Genomic DNA, 19,407 nt, shown 5'->3' with positions numbered 1-19,407 from the left:
AGGGTATGGGATGCCTGTGACACCATAGTCTGCCTTTCCTATAGTTACTGCAACTACAAGGTTTGAATCTGGTTTCCTGGACGTTCCTGACCCCCTCCTTCCACCTTCATCCTCACTGAGTCATGGCAAATTCTTGGGCAAGATTTATACCATCGCATTATTTTTCCTCTGCAAATTTATGAAGTTGTAATAATTGCTGGCTCCCTTTGTGTTTGTTTGCTGTGTTAACTTCTAAGTTACATACTTTGTATATAGTTGATATTGTTGAATAATCAATCTGTGGGTTAAATAACAAAAAGTTTGATTATTCTTAGGAGTATAGAAAATGTAAGAAATACTGGTTTATGTGTGGTAAAATTTAAAAAATGGGTCATTAATTGGTATCTCCCTTCAGTCTTTAAGTGTGGTTTGAGTACTGTTTTCCATGTATTCCCAATAGGATTTGATTCTGCAAGAAGGACAATATCCCTATTATTTAAGAATAATGGTCTCAATATTTACTTAGTTGAGAAATCTATTTTTGATGTTAATTTCAGTTGAGAATATATGCCTCAAACATTTTAAAGAATATATGCCTCAAACATTTTATAGCATAGATATTAATCAAATGTAAATATTGCAAGTTATATGTAAAAATCTAATCTTTTTGCCAGTTTTGCCTTATGTAACTTTTTTGATATGTGGAAAAGAGGGACAAGAGCTATAAACTCAGAGCCAAATGTGCTTTTGTTGTTCCAAATTTTCAACGCCAGAAGCATATAAAACCTGCACCTGTTGGTAATTATGAGCAAGCCAGCCTTTGCCGAATCCCAGGCCTCTGCTTAAAAACTTTTTTACTGGAACTAAATGATGTTGCCATTTTTATTTTTAGGTTTGCTGGCATGGGTAATCTCATTAAGGTGCTAACCAGGGACATAGACCACAATGCAGCACATTTTTTCTTGGACTTTGAAAGTAAGTCTCTTAGCCCTTCACGGCTGGTGCATAATGGTAAAGGTGAAAGATTAATTATACTCACACCACAGTGAAGGCCAGCCAGACTATCTGTTAATAAAGTATGGGGATCAAACAAAGTTTGCATGACTTTTTTCTTAATCGTAGGCAAGCATCACCATCATATGTATAATTTAGTTTTTCATTTGCTGAAATCATGTTGAGTCTGTAGCCAGTGCTGTCCTTTCATTAGTCCATGAAGCAAGTAGCCTTATGATGAACATTCTAATAGTATGCCTTAGTGACTATGCCCAACAATCTGTTTGCTTATAATCTTATGATAATTTTTATGACAAATCAGAGTTGTGCTGCATATCCAGAATCAGTACTTTAAGTAACCTCCACAAATTATTGAGAATCCAAATTTGCTTAGAAATACATGCTTTATTTAACGGCATACAGGAAGTAGTTTAATATTCTGCTATTTTAAGGTGAAATGCAAAGGTGAGCTGTGGCCAAAACTCTTAATATTTGGCTTTGAAATAAATTGTTGTTTCAGTGCAATATTAAACAAGATTACATTTGAATAATTCTTGATCAGAAATTTCTTTTTCAGAATACTAGCACTATTGGAATACTTAAAGAATTTTTCATTATAAGGCCATTAATGAAACTTGGGAGAATTTTAAGAAGAATTAGAGCAACAGTTGTGCCATTGTGTACAGGAAAACTACATTTCACCTCTAGGTCCTACATATCAGCACCTTGAGAACCCGGTTTGCTGTCTTCCAGAGCACAGTCTGGGTAACCTGAAGGACGAATTCATGGCCTAATGAACATTTTCCCTGTTACTGTTTTTTGTTTTTTTTGGTTTTTTAAGTAAATTTCAGATGTTCTTTTTTATAAAGGGATATTTTCTCTTTTCTCATTCTTGTCTTGACAGGTACCTTAACATGGGGAATCTTCTTAAAGTTTTGACATGCACAGACCTTGAGCAGGGGCCAAATTTTTTCCTTGATTTTGAAAGTGAGAAGATGATTTTATATCTATTTTTCTTTGCCTGCAGTAGACTGCGTTTGTCTTGCACTAAATGAATGTTTCCACTTTGCCATCTTTTTAACTTTTGCTTTGCATGACTGAGCTATGAATTGTTTGAGTAAAATTTCTGGTGCCTTCTAGAACTGGAAGTCATATTTTATAGATTAAATTGTGATAAAATGTTTTTGAACTTTTATAAGAGACTCATATCTCTTAGTTGGACATTATTTTATAATTTGAGATCTCTAATGAAAATATTTGAGATTCTCTGAAAACATTTTTATGAAAAATTTTGGTGGAAAGGACAAATGCTACTTCAAGCTTTGTTAACTAGAAGCAATATTTGGGGAAATTTTTATTGCAGTTGAGAAAAATTGACTTGGTTTCAGTTACTCTGTGTACCTATTGAAATACTTTGAATACAAAATCTGTTCATGAAGGCCATTCAGAGCTCAGTAATTTGGGCATAATATTAAAAGGTAAGTGTGAACCTTAATTATTTAATCTTTGCAGATAATTAATTTGAAAAGTTAAATTCATTATATGTATTTATTTCAGGAATTCATTTTTTTTCTAACTCTAAAAAGAAAAATAATGGGTTCACAGACCTTTAAGTAATTTGCCTTCTGTTTGTTTTATGTTGCATGACCTATTATAATATGGTCTAAGAGTGGCAGGTAAGTGTCATTGACCCCTGTGCATGTTGAAAAGCTTTTGCTTTTTTGGCTGTCAGTGTTGCTTTAGCTTGTCTGGTTGTCAAATTGGGAACAATGATATTAAATTGGTGTTTCAGTGTGAATCTTGCTATTTTAACTCATCATTAGAAAATTGTTAGGAAAGGGTGAAGAGAGAGCTTTTAGGTTATAAATCATGTGACCCGCTCCCCCCCCCCCCCGCATTTTCATCTGAGATTAAAACATTTGAACAGATTTTTAAATACTTAAAATTTAAGACCTTTTCTGATTTTTAAAACAAATAAATCTCTTAAAATAAATCCACAGAGAGACATTACATTTTCCCATCAACTTCAGTTTAGTTTATGTGATATTATACAATTCATTCTATTATGAATAATTTATATATTTTTTTCTTTAAACCAGGACAGTTCATATGAGCACATTAATTTATAGCTTATCTCCATTTGATGGGATAATTTTTGGTCTCTGATATTTTTCTACTTTTATTACATTCCTATTAATGTTCCGTTACAGTTTGGGTACTGTGTGCAGGCCAGCAAAGAGTAGTAATGTCAATATCAGGACCATATTGTTTGGTTTTTAGGGGACAATGTTACCGAGTAGTAGTTTTCTTGACCCTTCTCAACAATTTAACAGTGCTGTTTTAAATGCATGTTTAGCATGAATTTTAATCAGCTTGGGGATGTTGAGCAGATTGCTGACTTGAAGATTATTCTTTCAGATGAGGCAACTTACATTAGAGCTGTATTTTAGTTTATTTGCATCTGTTTCAAACTTGCTGTTGTATATTTTCCTGCTATTCTGTCTCCTTTTTACTCTTTGTCTCAAGTTCCTTACGTTTGCAGAATCTTGGCTTTGATATAGTCAAGATCTTGTTCAAGACTTGGCACTTGATCTTTTTATAAACCTAGCATTATGTTGTGGTCAAGTGAAAAGCATGAATTTACTGTAGTTTAAAAAATATTATTGGGTCTTGGTTTTCTAATCTTTGGGAGTTTAGATCATTATCCTTAAATTTTAAATAGCTAATTTAGTAGCAGGAAAAGGTAAAAATTGCTAACAAGAACAATAATAACCAACAATGAAGAACTATATATAAAGTGTTAACGTCTTAAAGGCAGATGTAAATTAAATATTTGTTGCTTATATCAGCCAATGTAGAACTTTTGGTTTGACACTTACTGGTATACTGTAAATGAAATTTAGTGAAAACAAACTGCAGACTAGGCCAGAGTTTGTCCCTTGTTAATTCTTAGTTACATTTTTAAATGTTTTCTTTTGAATCTAACATCAGAGTTCTCTTAATCAATTTTATGTGTCATCCATTTGAATATTTGTCATCTTTTTGGAAATATGCACTTGTAAAAGTGTATTTTATCATTAGGCTACTATAGTGACCCCTTGAAACTTCCTTTCTTTAACCTGTTTTATACCAGATTCAAAATTGCCAACACAGTTGATTTGCCAGTTCATTATGATTACTAAGGATAAAGTCATATTCTTTTATTAAATAGAGTATTAGTACTACATTATTTCTAGATGAACAGTAATATTTAGGTTACCAGAATAATTTAGCTTTACTGTTTCCATCATTCTGATTGGTTAAATCTAGCTCAATCCATGTCCATGGTTCCATACAGACAGATGTACTGGCGTTTTGCATCAAGCTGTATAAAAATTAACTATTCTGGTAATTTTAAAGTATGATTTAATGGAATCCTGTAGTTTCCAAATGAAGACGGTCTTTAATCATTATCCCTTAATTTACGTGCTTGCACACACACATACTGTTTTTCACTTCAGTTCAGCCTGCCTCCTGTATGCCAGCCAGTAGGTACTGGGGATGCAAAGATAACTAAAATTCAACCCTTGCCTTTGGGGAGTTCTCAATTCAGTAGAATAGAGAGAAATACAAATCATTAGAATAGATAGAAATGCAAACTAATTATTTACATAATTTACATCATTCAAGGTGTAGTTCAGGAAGGGGATTAACTTTACCTAGCTGTGAGTAGATTGGGCATGGAAGACTTTCTGATGGTGATATTTGAGTTGGGTTGTGAAGGGTGAATTAGAATGTTTCAGGCTGATTTAGTGCAGTATGTTGTAGAAAGAAGGAACAACATGTAAAAAAGCCTTAAGGCGTGAAATGACATTCTGTGTTCAGTGAAACATATCATTATCTACTCGATGTACTAGAAAGAGGGTCTTTTTCTGAAAGCAGATTGTACCTATATGATTTTAAGAATAGTGGTTTAATTAATACTCATATGTAAGTCCAGAATTGGCCCATACAGTTCGGCAGCAGTTATGCTAATGACAGCATATTAAAAGCACTGAATTGGGGCCTGTACAACCTCTTCTAGTTCTTGAAATTTCTTACTTTATAATGACATTGTTAATTTATAGGTCATTCTAATGACAGATCTTTAGCCTGAGTAACTACTATATCTATTAGTTCACTAGAGTGTTTCTTGGGAGAAGAGGAACTTTTATATTTATGTCCCCTCCCAACCTTAGCATAGTCCTCTGTAATCATAGAAGTTCAGTATTCATTAGTTAACCTTGATTTAGTTATCTCCAGGTAGGCCAAAATAGGAGAGTAAATATAGGTGGTCATTTGTAAGTGAGAAATGAATCTTACTTCCTTTGATTCTTTGTTATAGTGCCTTTCCACTTAGTCATACATTTCTTCTAATTCTTGTGTCTTTTGTGTTGCCTGTTCCCCTTACCCCCCATTTACAAAAAATATTGATAATACCCACCCTTTTAGTCTAACTTTGTTTTTCCATTTTATTTTTGTGTATTTTCAATTGCTTTTTCCCCATACTTGGAAATTTCTGGTGGCATTTTCTTGTATTTATTTTTCTAAAATGATGTAGGATTATATTTATTTAGAGTTAAAAATGCATAATAGCCTTCTTTAACACATGCTGGAGGTATATTTATATCTCTGTACCTTCTCATTCATTCAATAAATACTTATTATGGAAAATCTACTAGGTACTGAGTTTATATACTATACAGTGGTATGTACTCTACATTGAGGTCCCTGCCTCGATGAGACTTGTGGTGATTGATATACTGTAAATATTTAATGAATGAATGCAAGATTAAAGCAGACAGACCCCTTATCACAATTACAATTTCTACGTGTCTTTTAATTTTTTTCCTTTCATAGCTGATCCTTTGCCTCCTTTTGTATCATAACAGCTTCAATTTTAGCAATTATTTTCAGTGACTCTTCTGTAGGAAACTGGTGTGAATTTATTAAAAAAATTAATTTTACCTTCAAATAGTACGAGCAACTGAAATATGCTGTAATTTCCCTTGAACAGCTTTTAAAACTAAGCTTGATGAGTAATCACTGTGGTTACTCTCAGTAGTATAGTAGATACATTTTGCAATCAATTGAATGGCCGTCTGTTAGCTGGCTAAGTGACGTGTTTTTCCTCAAGTAATAAAAGTTTTCATTTTTTGCTATGAAAAATCAAAGTGACAAGTCTTGGTTGTATTATATGATACCATTTTTGGAAAAAAGTGTTTTATTTTATGGAGTCCTTTCCCCTCCCTAGTATTTCACCCTTTTGCATGACTTGCTATCAGTAAAGTAGTGCTTTACCTGTCTGCTATTTTCTGTTTGTCTTCATCTCTACAGCAGTCTTCAGCAGCTTTCAAAATTATAAATGTGACTTTCCTGTGACAGTCTAAAAAATGTTTAATCAGTGTGGTGCTGGGTACTTTTTCCACCCTTAGGGGAAACTGGAATCTTCTCCTTTATTTTTAAATTTCTTGGTATTTATTAAATCTTTAATAATTATTAACTACTTCCAAGGTCTATTTAAATCTATCTGATAATGTTTCTTTTGTATGTAATTCTCAGTGTCATATTTTTCTGTTAACAGCTAGTCACCACATCCAAAATACATAGTTTAGTATTTTCAAACTTCACAAATATCTTTTACTATATAATAGTCAAAATATTGTCCTTTGTCATGAATTCCCACTTCATGAATTCAAACTATGATATGTGTCTACTATTGATGTTATGTCCGTAGTTTCACAATTCCATATGAAAAGTATAAAACTGCTGTTTTTGCATGTGAAACTATTTTTCTCTACTGCATCTGGTGTAAGTATAAAAGTTATGAGGTGTACCTTTTTTTTTTTTTTTAGTGTGTGTCTAACTGTGACTTTGGAGAACATGGTCTGGCTAAATGTGAAAAAATACTACTGCCAAATGACAAACTCTGATTTTTAAAAAATCATTTAGCTATAATATCAGTATTTGCTCCTAGTAATACCTTTATAGCTTTGGACACAGACAGGGTCTTTTTAATTTTTCAGTTGACTCCTTGTGTAATTATTTTGTCATAACATTTTCATTAAAAAAATACATGATTTCTGAAAGTAAATTTGAAAAATAAGGGAACAGATATGAAAACACAAATTCTTGAGTTGGCTTTGCATGTGAATGTTACTTATTGTTGCTGTAGTAATGTCTTAAGTATGTTGAAATTGATACTGTACTTGTTGATTTAAAAAATATAAATGGTATATTTTTGACTAGTTGGCAGGTTTAATAAATGGAATTGAATTATGACTTGCCCCAAGCGCAAAATAAAGTTACAGGTTTTAGGCATCTGGACTCCTAGTTTCACGTGTGAACTAAGTTTGTAAAACTTTTCTAAGGAAAGGAATAAATAGATCATTGTGTACTTATGGGGAGGTGGAATATGTGCAGAAAATTCTAGGTACTAGTTTTATATGATTGGTGAACAAGAGATTTATCAGAAATGTTCTTAATTCATGTTATAAATTTGGTCTGCCTCCCCTACCTCCAGAGTAAGAGAAAATTTTAGCATGGAGGAATTCTGACATCAAAGTTGCTCTCTAAAACATTATGGTAATCATAATGTTTATTATTTTAAGTGCTTTATGCCTTATCTGCAGTGTTGGATATAGTCTAGTTGGAAAGATTTATGAAAAACTCATTTTCGTCACAAAGCGGCCAATTCTCCCCTCCCCACCCAAAAAAAGAATCAAATGTATTGAATAAAAAAGATTTATCCTTAGAGAAACAAGTGACCAAGGTATTGAAAACAGGATTTTTGTCACCTCGAGTCTAACAGAAATCCAGAATTATTCATCTATTAACCTAAGTTTTGTGGCTAACACCACAGGTAGTAGAAATGCCCATATGTTTGTGTTCCTGATTATGTTTTTTATAAGTATAATTCTCCATTTTTCCTCTCAGTCCCAAGTGTATAGGAACTCGGTTTTTGCTTTAGTATTTCAAAATTTCAGTGATACTATTGTATCTTAAAGTATCTAGTTTTTAGTAGCCTAGTGATTCTGGAGCAGTTTCATAGTTCGAACTCCTCTGCACAGGAATCTGGACCTTTTGTTCATCAGCAGAGAAGTTCATTGGTACAGAATATAAAGGTCTTTAGAAAAAGGGAGCATCTAAAAACTTTTTTTTTTAGTTTCTAATTTTTTTATATCAAAACTCAGTCATTAAAATGAACTTTATAGGAAAATAGTTTATGTCTTAAACCGTAGATGAGCAAGATGTATTAATAGGCCTTTCATTTTTGTTGCATTAAAATAGATCATTACTCATACATTTACAGTCATTACTGTTAGTGATGCATATAGTAGAAACAGTGATTATTAACACTCACAATTAAAATTTTTGAATTATAATCCTTGTTTGTTTAATATACCACGTCATGATTTGTAACTTAAAATAAATAGTAATGTTTGGTGTTCCCTTGCTTCTTTGTGATATTTACAAACTTGAGGATAGTTATTCAAATGTAGAACTATGGAAAAATTGTCAGTCTTTTCTAAGAAGTGCAAAGTTAGCACTGGACAAAATGTTAGTCATCTTTAGAAAATCAGATTAATCAATGCTTAGAGTTATTATACATGTACTAAAAAAAAAAAATCATGTGACTCTAAATTTTCTTGTGCTTTCCTGCTATTTAGATGCCCAGCCTACAGAGTCTGAGAAGGAAATTTATAATCAGGTGAATGTAGTACTAAAAGATGCAGAAGGCATCTTGGAGGACTTGCAGTCATATAGAGGAGCTGGCCATGAAATACGAGAGGTAAAGCATGTTTATACATTTTCCAATAAACTAAAAATTACTATGTCCCTCTTTTTAATCTCTATTATTTTCTATACTTTATTGTTTGTTTGCATATTAAATATTCTGTTTAAAGGAAGATCACTTGCATTATTTCAAAAGTGGTTGCAGTGATACAAGGGTAAAAGGAAAACAAGGTTCTATAAATATGTAATTTATATATATTAAAGAAAAGTTTATTTTTTTGGTTTATTCTCACACCTGAAATTTACAGTATCCATGGTGGCTATTTATATTGTTTTTGGAGGGGAGAACATGAGACTTTCTGTGGCTTCTTTTTGTCCTGCCAGTCTGTTTTTCTGCTCCTCCTAAGCTTCCTAGGAGAAAGCTGAAACCATCTTTGTGATCTGGACCCCCTCAGCTCTGTCTGATGACTTGATACCACAGAGCAAATGTTTGGTGTGGTCTCCCTCAGCTTTCTTCTCCCAAACCTCTGAACTTAACCAGGTTTCCATCCATCTTTTTTTCTATTTCTTCTGTTTTTTTTGTTTTTTGTTTTTTTTCAGAAGAAGCTGTCCCTACTTCTTACCAAGACTAACTTCTCTACCTTTGTTCTCCACCCTCCTCTGGAACTTTACTCTTTTAATTTCCTTCTCTTAATTACATTTTCTTTCTTTTTTCTTTTATTGACTCCTTCCCAGCGCATGTACACATATACGCAAGTGTCCTATACTACCCAAAGAAACTCCCTGGCCTCTGGACCTTATCTCTCTTTTTCTCATTACATTTCTTGAAGGCATAGCTCACACTTTGTTGCTTCATTTTTTCCTGCCCTTCTGTCTCTGTTACTCTTCTCTGTAACTAATAGTGCAGAGGTTTTCAAGGATTGATCTCTTGGGTTTACAGACCATATGGAACCTGATTCCTGTAGTGGCATTTGGAGCACTAGTAAAGGAAGAAATAAGCGCACACACCTGAAGACACCGAGTCACTAAGTGTTTTGGCCTGAGGGGCCACAGGTTTGGGTGATTGACTGGATGTTTAATGTGAAGGAGAAGGAGGACTTAAATGGTTCCATGGAGTCTAGTTTAGATTAGCAGTTGGTCGTATCGTTAGCAGGGAAGTTATAGATAATGTGAATTCCATGTTTTACCTCTCCTGCACTGGACTGCTTGTTTCCTGAATGTCTTACGTAGGTACAGTTACTTGCCTTTGTCTTTGTCTGGAATATGCCCTTCTTTTTTTCTTTTCCTTCCTTCAAATCCCAATAATCTTCTACTTCCCTGTACTCTTTTGCCACAGCACCTTGCACATGTTCTTTATGGTGGCCATCACTTTGTTTTAAACCACTGATATATGATGTCTGTATCTCCACTGCTGTACTGCTAGCTTGAGGAGGGTGAACTTGGTTTCTTACTTATTTTTGTGTTATCAGCACCTAGTATAGTGCTTAGTAAGCCGTTAGTAACTGTTGAAGAAATAAATGCAAGAGCTTTAGATTAATCTTGCCAATATTATTAGCTTGAGTAAAACCTTAATATTTCAGTAAATGAAGGCATGTAACCATTTCTGTGAATTTCAAGTTCCCTGAACATATAAAAGCTGAGTGTATACCAAATACATAAAGAACAGATATAACTACCAAAACTGCCATAGGTCAATGTGAAGACTTAATTGACTTAGTAGAACAACCATTCTACCTATGAGAAAACACACAATAGAAAAATGTTCAGGTTTACAATAAATGCCCATCACTGTCAAGAAGTTTTACTGCATACAGTAATAAAGTATTAAAAGTTTCATATTGGTTGGTTTATGAAGAAACAGGTAGTCTTAATGCAAGTGGTATTGTAGAATGGTATCTTTTTGGAGGTCAGTTTGGCAAGGTATAAAATTAGATCTGTAAAATTATTTATACCCTTCTATCAGATACTTAATTTTAGAAAATATTCTCCAAAAGGCTATCATTCAAGAGGGAGGGAAATGTAAAAACCTTTATGGCCACCTTATTCATCGTAGAAAAAATGTAGAAGCAATTCATAGAGTCGTTTTGAGGATAAAGGTAGATAATCCATCAGCAAAGACACATAGAAGCTGACACATAGAACATAGACTGAGAGTTTACTGTTATTACTGTGCTAATGATGTGGATTATATATGTATTTGTTTAAATAGTACTTTATTAAACATGACTCTAAAATTGAATAAAATGTGATTTAAGATATAATCTATTAAATAAACAAAGCTTACTCTCTAGAATAAACCACTAGAGAGGGAAATAAGAACTTTCCCTAATGTTTTGATGTATCCATAACAGCTTTAACATTTTTGAAAATGAAAGTTATAATATTTGCTCCATGACAACCTCACCATTGACATTTTACTTAAGTGCTCTTTTTCATGTTGGGCTATGATGGGTGCTGTACCAGAAATGTTATCTAACAGCAGTAAAACTGATCTGAGAGGAGAAAAAATCACAATTATAAGGAGAACCATAAAATGTTGTCATAAAAGAGCAGACAGTGTCTTCAGTTCTAAATCCAGGCAAGGCAGGGCCAAGGAAATAGTTAACTCTATTCAGTTACGAAAATGGTTGACACTTGCTGGAGCACTTTAATATTATGAGAATGAGCCGATATTTAGAAAATCATTTTTAGATCCTTGCAAGAAAGGTTGGATAGACTTCTGAGGAGAAGAAAATAAATTTTAAAATTCTGTCTATTTGCTTATTTCCCAAGTAATAAACAAATTTTTACTACTTGATATGAAACCATTGAGACTGGACTTGAGGCTAAAAGGATATTTTCATATACATCAAGATAATATCACAGTCCCTTTGAAATAGTCACATTAATACAATGTGAAATAAGGATTGTTACATGTTGTAATGTCTGGTTTTCTTTAACATTACAATATTTCTAGATAGTCATATAAGTGGGATTCATTTCAGACTCCTATTTGTTTATATAAAAAAATCAAGAAAATTTGAATACAATGGCAAGCTTATAAAGCAAATTGCTTAAACAATGTATAGCCCATTTATTTAGTTTGTAGCTAATTTATTTGAAGCATCTTCTAAATCTGTCTGGCTTCAGTTTTATTTTGCTGTCTTATTTTTTGGTTTTGTATGGATGGAGTCAGAGTACTAGTGTCTTGGGAGAATCTAAGTGTGCCATTTAGATTGCTGATATGTTACAAACAGGCGCTGGTTATGCGTTTCACCTTTCAGATGGTGTGTTTAGCTCATTTGAAGATGTTAGAGAAAGCAAACCAAGGTGTGGAAAAACGGTGAAGAAAGGCATCTGTAAGCAAAAGGAAGATGAAAGCAAGAAAATATATTTCTTTGGGAATAACCCTCTATATTTACAAATGATTGCCTGATGGCTTGGAAGACTGGGCAGAGAAAGAGCATATTCATGTTTATTTTAGTCTCTAGATTATGTTTTATTTTCTCCCCTTTCACATTTGAAACTAGTTTTTCACCTCACTCAGGAAAACCTAAAAAAACTTAGATTCCAGAATAGAGTTTTAGTTACAGGGAGGGGATAAGTGACAATTTCTGAATCACATTTTTCAGGCTGATTTAGGTTTTCAAGTGTTTGGTAACTTTTTAAAAACTAGTTTGGACCCTGGAATTTGAATTATTGAAAGTTTATTAGCCTTTTCCCAGATTGGGTCTTATTTCATTATTGTCTGCCTTTTTTGGTTTCCTTTTATTCTACGAAAATAATCCTTAAAACAGAATTTCTAAGAAAGCTTGTCTGTGATATTGGAAACATTTTGGTTTCTTTTTGTGGCTCTAAAAAGTATCAAGGCGTAATATACCTAACAAACATACATTGTGTCATTTTTTATTCCATCTCTCCATATCCATTGCAAGAATAACGAAGAATGTATTATAATAGGTTTAAAGTATCCATGGAGTTGAGAAGGCCACTCTGAGCATTTCTGGGTCCATTATTCTGAATTTCACGGACTATACCAGGGTTTCCTGTGTTTGCCAAAACCTATATTTTAATGTAAAAATAATACTGTTGTGATTTTTAAAAAATCTAACTATTTTTATTCTTTGGATTTTGAAGGCCATCCAGCATCCAGCAGATGAGAAGTTGCAAGAGAAGGCATGGGGTGCAGTTGTTCCACTAGTAGGCAAATTAAAGAAATTTTATGAGTTTTCTCAGAGGTTAGGTAAGTTGAAAGTTTTGTCATTATGACTTGCCTAGTGAGAAAGACAGTTACTGATACTGGAAGTTATTAACAGTATTTTATGTTCATACTGCTAAATTTATATGTTTCATAAGTAAAGCAGCTTGGTAGACTATGAGATTATAGCATAATCTTCCTATCATCCTATTCAACCAGGTGTTCAATTTATTTAGACCATTTTCCTCAACAAATTTTGACTTCCATAAGGAAATTTCTGATTTTTTGCAGCTTAAAGGGTCCTACTATGGGAAACAGCTTGGTAGAATTTCTCTCCAGCTCCATAGCACATCCTTTCCCATATGTGGGAACGAATCCAAGGTCTCCTGGGTTATTTAGATTTTTGTGTTCTTAAGATCATGGCTGGTTATGATCGGTTCATGTACCTAAAGCTGTACGAGATGAGAAATAGGAAGCTAATGTTACATGCGAAGTTATCGAGGGAGTCATTAAGTAACAAGAATTCATGACCATCTGCTTCTGCCCTCACATGGGAACAATTATTCAGAGATCAGAATTGTGCCTTTAATACAGTGAATAAGCAAAATTGGAGTTCTTTTTCTTGGAGAAGGAGGAGGTAGAACAGGTAAGATTTAGCTCTCTAGCTGCTTGTGTAATTTGAAAGATGTAAACTTTGTGAAGTTGGGAGCATAGGGGAGGAGTGGTATAGATGTGTCAGAAATTTGAAACATTTCAGTTTAAGTTTTTGATACGTGTTTTTATATAGTTTTGCTTTTTGAATCATAAAAATGTGTTATATATTCTAAATGAGTACATACAATTTGATAAGGAAACCAGTACTGTAAGATAGAAGTCAACTGGCGGCTCATAAGCTAAATTTAGATCTGAGATATGGTTTGTTTGGCCCACATGGTTTTTAAAAATTCCTGATTAATTGCCAGGTTTTAAAATTGGTAATTATATGTGTTGTGTGTGTTTTAAGTCCGGTTGCTTTGGAAAAATCAATAGCTTAGCCAGCAGTTGAGCAATGGATCTGCCTCTCAATTGGCGAAGCTAAGTGGCAAACTGACTCTGTGTCCAGTAGTTAGGGCATGTACTTTCTAGTTTGCAGTGGGTCTCTACTGCATCCTGGTTTTTTATATCTTGCTCTCTTTATATTAGCTACTTGGCCATTTGTGTTTACAACCTCTGCTTCAGAGTTGAAGTTCTATTATTATTTTTTTTAATTTGAGCTTTTTATTTTTTAAATATTTATTTATTTATTTTTGGCTGCGTTGGGTTTTCGTTGCTGTGCAGGCTTTCTCTAGTTGTGGTGAGCCACAGCTACTCTTCATTTCGGTGCGTGGGCTTCTCATTGCGGTGGTTTCTCTTGTTGCGGAGCACGAGATCTAGGCATGCGGGCTTCAGTAGTTGCCGCGTGCAGGCTCGGTAGTTGTGGCTCATGGGCTCTAGAGCGAGGGCTCAGTAGTTGTGGCACACGGGCTTAATTGCTCTGTGGCATATGGGATCTTCCCGTACCAGGGCTCGAACCCGTGTCCCCTGCATTGGCAGGCGGATTCTTAACCACTGTGCCAGCAGGGAAGTCCTGTGAAGTTCTGTTTTTTTTTTAAAAAGCGCATATTTTTTAAAAAGTAAGAGAATTGCTATTTTTCCTTAGATGCAGTATACACTGTTAAATGCAAAGACAAATAATAGTTGAGATAGAAGTGTTTGTGTAAATTGTCCTTTTTTTTTTTTGCGGGCCTCTCATTGTTGTGGCCTCTCCCGTTGCAGAGCACAGGCTCCGGACGTGCAGGCTCAGCGGCCATGGCTCACGGGCCCAGCCGCTCCGCGGCACGTGGGATCTTCCCGGACTGGGGCCCGTGTCCCCTGCATCGGCAGGCGGACTCTCAACCACTGCGCCACCAGCGAAGCCCTAAATTGTCCTTTTCTTACTAGAAATAAGAATTATAAATTATTTTCCTCGAGCATGACAATCAGTTCTTTCAGTCAAGTATCTACGTAGTCTGTAGCTTTGTAACCTCAGAGAGCCTAGGTCTTTCCATTTTAGTTATCTTCACGACTTATTTAGGGTTTTGCTGTGCTGCTCGTTCCTAGACGCTTTCGAAGTTAAATGGCTTTAGATGCCGCTCAGGTCCTACTCAAGTTCATCTTCGTTTCTTAGCAGTTGCCAGTAAAAAAAAAAAGAGTAATTATAAAATAGACCAAACCCATCAGGCTTACGTATTTTCTCATATTTTAACTACTGGAATTACATCAGGTTAGTGTTGTGTGTTTCGGCACAGGAGCTGGGTTCCGTTTCAGCAGAGGATATAGTAACACAGGTAATAGCAGAAAGCTATCAGTTTTTTATTCTGTCATGTGGGAGCCTTGAACCTTCATTGTGTAGTCTAGGGCTTCTGTAAAGGTATGAACAAAGTACAAATTTAAGATCTGGTGGTTTACTCCTCATCTCTCGGCCAATAACCTGGTTTATAATGTTTCCAGTTTCCTTGCTGACAGGGTACATGTCTTTGCTTCCATGTGATAGGAACTCAATGTTGAATGAGTGAGCAAGTGATAGCTAAATGAGTACGTACATCTGATATATCAAATATGTGTCGGATATTCAGGAGAAGCAATAATAATGGATTTTAGGCTTTCAAGGCATGATGGCCTGTGTTTGAATTCCTCTGTTTGCAGTTATTAGCTGTGTGGCCTTGGCTACATCATTTAAATTCTCTGAGCTTCAGTATCCTATCTGGACCTCCAGTCAGTTGAACCCTCTGCTTTAAGTCCACTTAACCTCTGTTGTCTCTTTTCTTCCTACCTCCCTGTTGAGCCAGAGATGAGGATAAACACCACAAACAGCACACAGAATACCGCACAACTGTGAAGATGCACATGGGCCTTCAGAATTCCAAGAAGGTTGCTTGGTTCAAGCACTACAGATAAACCATGGGGTGTACTCCAGAAGAGGGACCCTGATCCCTTGCTGGTTTGCATATTTATAGAGGGACAGGGAAGGGACCACTTGACTAATTTGGAAGGCACTGAGCTTTGCCAACATGGTTTAACCTTGCTGGCACGGGAAACATCCTGTACTTGCTTGTTTCAGTCTGAGGCCTTCCCAGTTGAGGCAGCTATCTGAGCAAAGGTTTTGTGGCCAGACAGTACATAAACTGCTTTGTGTCTCCTCAGTCTTCCTGTTCCAGGGGCTTATTGGGGCCACCTCCAGGGGTCATAGTGATGAGTCTATCCAGCGTGTTGACTCCTTTTCACTGGGCTAAATTTATCAAAATGTGTTCAAAAGGTTCTGAAGTGCCCACAATGGTGGTATTACCTCTTGGCTGTTTCAGATCCCCTGCACTCCACATCCTTTGGGTTCTCTTCTGGGGATTCAAAGACTGCTCTTTGATAGTGGATGGTTGGCAGTAGGTGCGAATATATGGCTCTTGTCTGTAAAGGAGCCTTCTCTTCCTAGTCATCCGTTGTTTCCCCTTCTGGATCTACTTTGTGGACTGATCTGTCATTATTTCTCCATTCAGTCTCTTCCTTGCAGCCTTCTTACATAGCTTTGGCTTCTGCACTGGTTTACCAGCTAATGCTTTCCAGAATTTAGGGCTTAAGTAGTCCAGTACTTTCCTCCTTGCCGTCTACCTTTTGTAAGAGTCATAACCACATCATTTTGTTTCAGGAGCTTCATCAGAGAGACCAATCCCTACATCATCTGTTCTTTGACCTCCCTTTCTTTCTAACTCAGCCAGAGACCGGAGCCACCTTCTGAGATCCTCTCTCTCTGATTCCCCTCTTGTCGCAGGGCACTGTAGTCTAGTAGGACTGTCTTGTATCAGCAGAGGGCCCCGGGCTGATCTAGCTGCTTCAAAGACAAGTAAGCAGCCTTATCATTTTGAGTTTCTCTTTCACGGACAGAAGTTCTCCCCGGTCATTGGCCATCTCAGGTCAGCCATGACCTGACTCACCCCTCAGTGTGGGGCTGAGGAGTGTCTCCCATTCCCCAGAGCGGTGAGCACTGTAGATGCTGGACTTCACCCTGAGGCTGGATCAAATCCAGGAAATGAGAATTTCTTTTTTCTTTAACAGCTTGTAACAGTATTGGAGTTTTTTGTTTTTGTTTTTAAAATGGTTTTTCCTGTTCTCACATCTCTCAAACTTTGTTTTCCACTTATATTAATGCTGACACATGAGATGAGTAATGGGAGAAGTAAGCCATTTTTCAAAAGAGCCAAAAGTTTTTTCCTTTTAATTGATCCTCACATCCACTCTTGCACCTCTAGAAGCCATCCATACTCCCACAGTGTGTTCTCCACACTGCAGATGAAGTGGAGTTATTAAATGCTAATCTGATGATGTCACTACCCTGCTTAAATAGTTTCTCCAGGGACATTATGATGACATGGCCAGGGTGCTTATTAATATGGTCCTCGTGTTGTTTTAGTCTTAGGTTCCTCTCCTTCTTGCCTCTCCCTTCCCCTGTACTGGTTGTTGTAGGTTTCTCTACTGTGTCACGCTCTTCTCAGTTCAGGATCTGGCTCCCTGCCCTATTGGCAAACCCCTGCTCATTCTTAGTGCACAGTCCAGTCTCAGCCCAGATGTCATGTATTCAGGGAGGTCTTTTCCTGAGTCTTGAACAAGGTAAGGTCCCGTTTTTATACCTTTCCACGGTGCTGTGCCCTTCTCCTTCTTAACACACATCCCAGCTGTAGTAAGTTGTCTCTCTTCTCTGTATAATTAGGCGCTGTGTGGGCCTAGGGCATGTCCATCTTCATCTTTCCCCAGTGCCTGGCACATGTTAGACCATCAATACATTTTCTGACTTACATAAAGAAAAGGATAGTAGCTGACATTTGGAGTTACTGTGTGGATTACAAATAGTGTCTAGCTCAGTACCTGCCATATAATAGACACATAAGGAGTACTTACTGTTGGTACTGATCAGTAAATTAATCTTTTATAAGGTTGCAGAAGGCTAGTTAGAATGTCGCTTTTTGTGAGAAACAGTTTATTATGGTGGAAAAAATAGGGCTGTGAAATCAGAAACACCTGGCATTTATGAGCTATACCCTTGGGGGTCTAACCTCTGAAACTCAGTTTATCCATCTGTAATGCCGATGTCACAGTTGATGGTGAAAGTTAAATGACAGACTAGGTTAAATGCATAAGTATGAATGTTGGTTCATAATTGGGTCTTCATAAACGGTAGCGTTGGTATTTTTTAAATGAAAGGTTGATGATCTGACATAAACTTGTTATCACTAATAAATATTTATTCTAACATTTATTCATAAACATCAGATGACCATCTAACTCTGTAAGCTCTTGTTTTCTCTGAATAGGATCTACCATTGTTTTCTGATTCTGTAATTTGTAACTGAAATAGTTTGATTTCTGTGATTTTTTTTTGAAGTGCAATCAGTATTTCCATTTTTAAATGGAATATAAAATAAGCTGCTACGTCTGGCATTCCAAAAGTAGCAGTTGTTTCAAAGGAACGGTTTTATTTATATAATAAATTAGAATATTTATATTATGGTCCTGAGATACCAAGTTCTAAAACACTCAGAGAGCTAATTATTAAACCAAATATTTGGTTTCCTTTAGTAACTGAAAGAAAGCAGTTTGTGTTTATAAATAAACAGTATATTCAAAGTATGTGAAGTTGGTAATTCATTCACACCCGTGTACCGATTTGTCTCTGTGGCCACAGTGCCCCTGAAGAAGTTACTCAGCTGTAGTAACAGTTACCATTTCATAAAAATCAACACAGTAGAATGTGAAAATAATATAAAATTTGTCCTTTGATCCTGGTATCTCATTCACATTCCACATGATTTTGAATTTGTGTTTACAGAAATTGAGTTAGTCACTTCAGGGTTTCTATTCTAGTAAACAGTATTCAGTTTGAGTGTTACGTTTAGAATCTGGCTTTTAAAGAGACCTTACTTTTATGGGAATTGAAGTCAAAACATTTAAAAATCGCTCACGTTTTAATAAACAAATACCAGGTACAAACAACATTTTAATCTTTTTTTCTTTAGAAGCAGCATTAAGAGGTCTTCTGGGAGCCTTGACAAGTACCCCGTATTCTCCTACCCAGCATCTAGAGCGAGAGCAGGCTCTTGCTAAACAGTTTGCAGAAATTCTTCATTTTACACTCCGGTTTGATGAACTCAAGGTAGGATTGTTCTGCTGGTCCTCATTGTTACGGAAATCAGGAGTCTTTCAAAGAGCACTAGGAGGAGATGCCTGGAGACCTTTTCAAAATGTGTTTAAATGCCTGCTGGTCCTTAGCAAAAATGCCGGATTTAACACTTACGCAGGCCTTTTGGTATATACATAGCAAACAGCAAATTACCCAATATTCAGTTTTCATTTTTTAATTTATTTTACTTATTTATTTTTTGGCTGCACTGTGTCTTCATAGCTGCGCACAGGCTTTCTCTAGTTGCGGCGAACAGGGGCTATTCATTGTGATGCGCAAG

General features: G+C 35.7%; 1 protein-coding gene across 11 annotated transcripts in view; it reads left to right on the top strand.

The window, feature by feature from the left end:
- CYRIB (CYFIP related Rac1 interactor B) overlaps positions 1–19,407 on the top strand; it is a 154,948-nt gene that overhangs the window by 122,213 nt on the left and 13,328 nt on the right. For 6 of the 11 annotated variants that reach the window (XM_049700879.1, XM_049700873.1, XM_004265318.3 and 3 more), the window contains 4 exons: positions 1,877–1,959; positions 8,661–8,782; positions 12,844–12,949; positions 18,964–19,100. In XM_049700879.1, the coding sequence (XP_049556836.1) occupies positions 1,887–1,959; positions 8,661–8,782; positions 12,844–12,949; positions 18,964–19,100 (438 nt within the window). In that variant the 5' untranslated portion in view covers positions 1,877–1,886. Of the gene's footprint in view, positions 1–871; positions 955–1,876; positions 1,960–8,660; positions 8,783–12,843; positions 12,950–18,963; positions 19,101–19,407 lie in introns of those variants that run through there. The other 5 variants (XM_049700878.1, XM_033419801.2, XM_049700880.1 and 2 more) reach the window with 3 other exon arrangements.

Source organism: Orcinus orca, chromosome 17 (assembly GCF_937001465.1).
Source record: "Orcinus orca chromosome 17, mOrcOrc1.1, whole genome shotgun sequence".
NCBI classification, from domain to species: domain Eukaryota; kingdom Metazoa; phylum Chordata; class Mammalia; order Artiodactyla; family Delphinidae; genus Orcinus; species Orcinus orca.
Note: the sequence above shows the minus strand (reverse complement) of the source record. Positions and strands in the feature narration are given on the sequence as shown.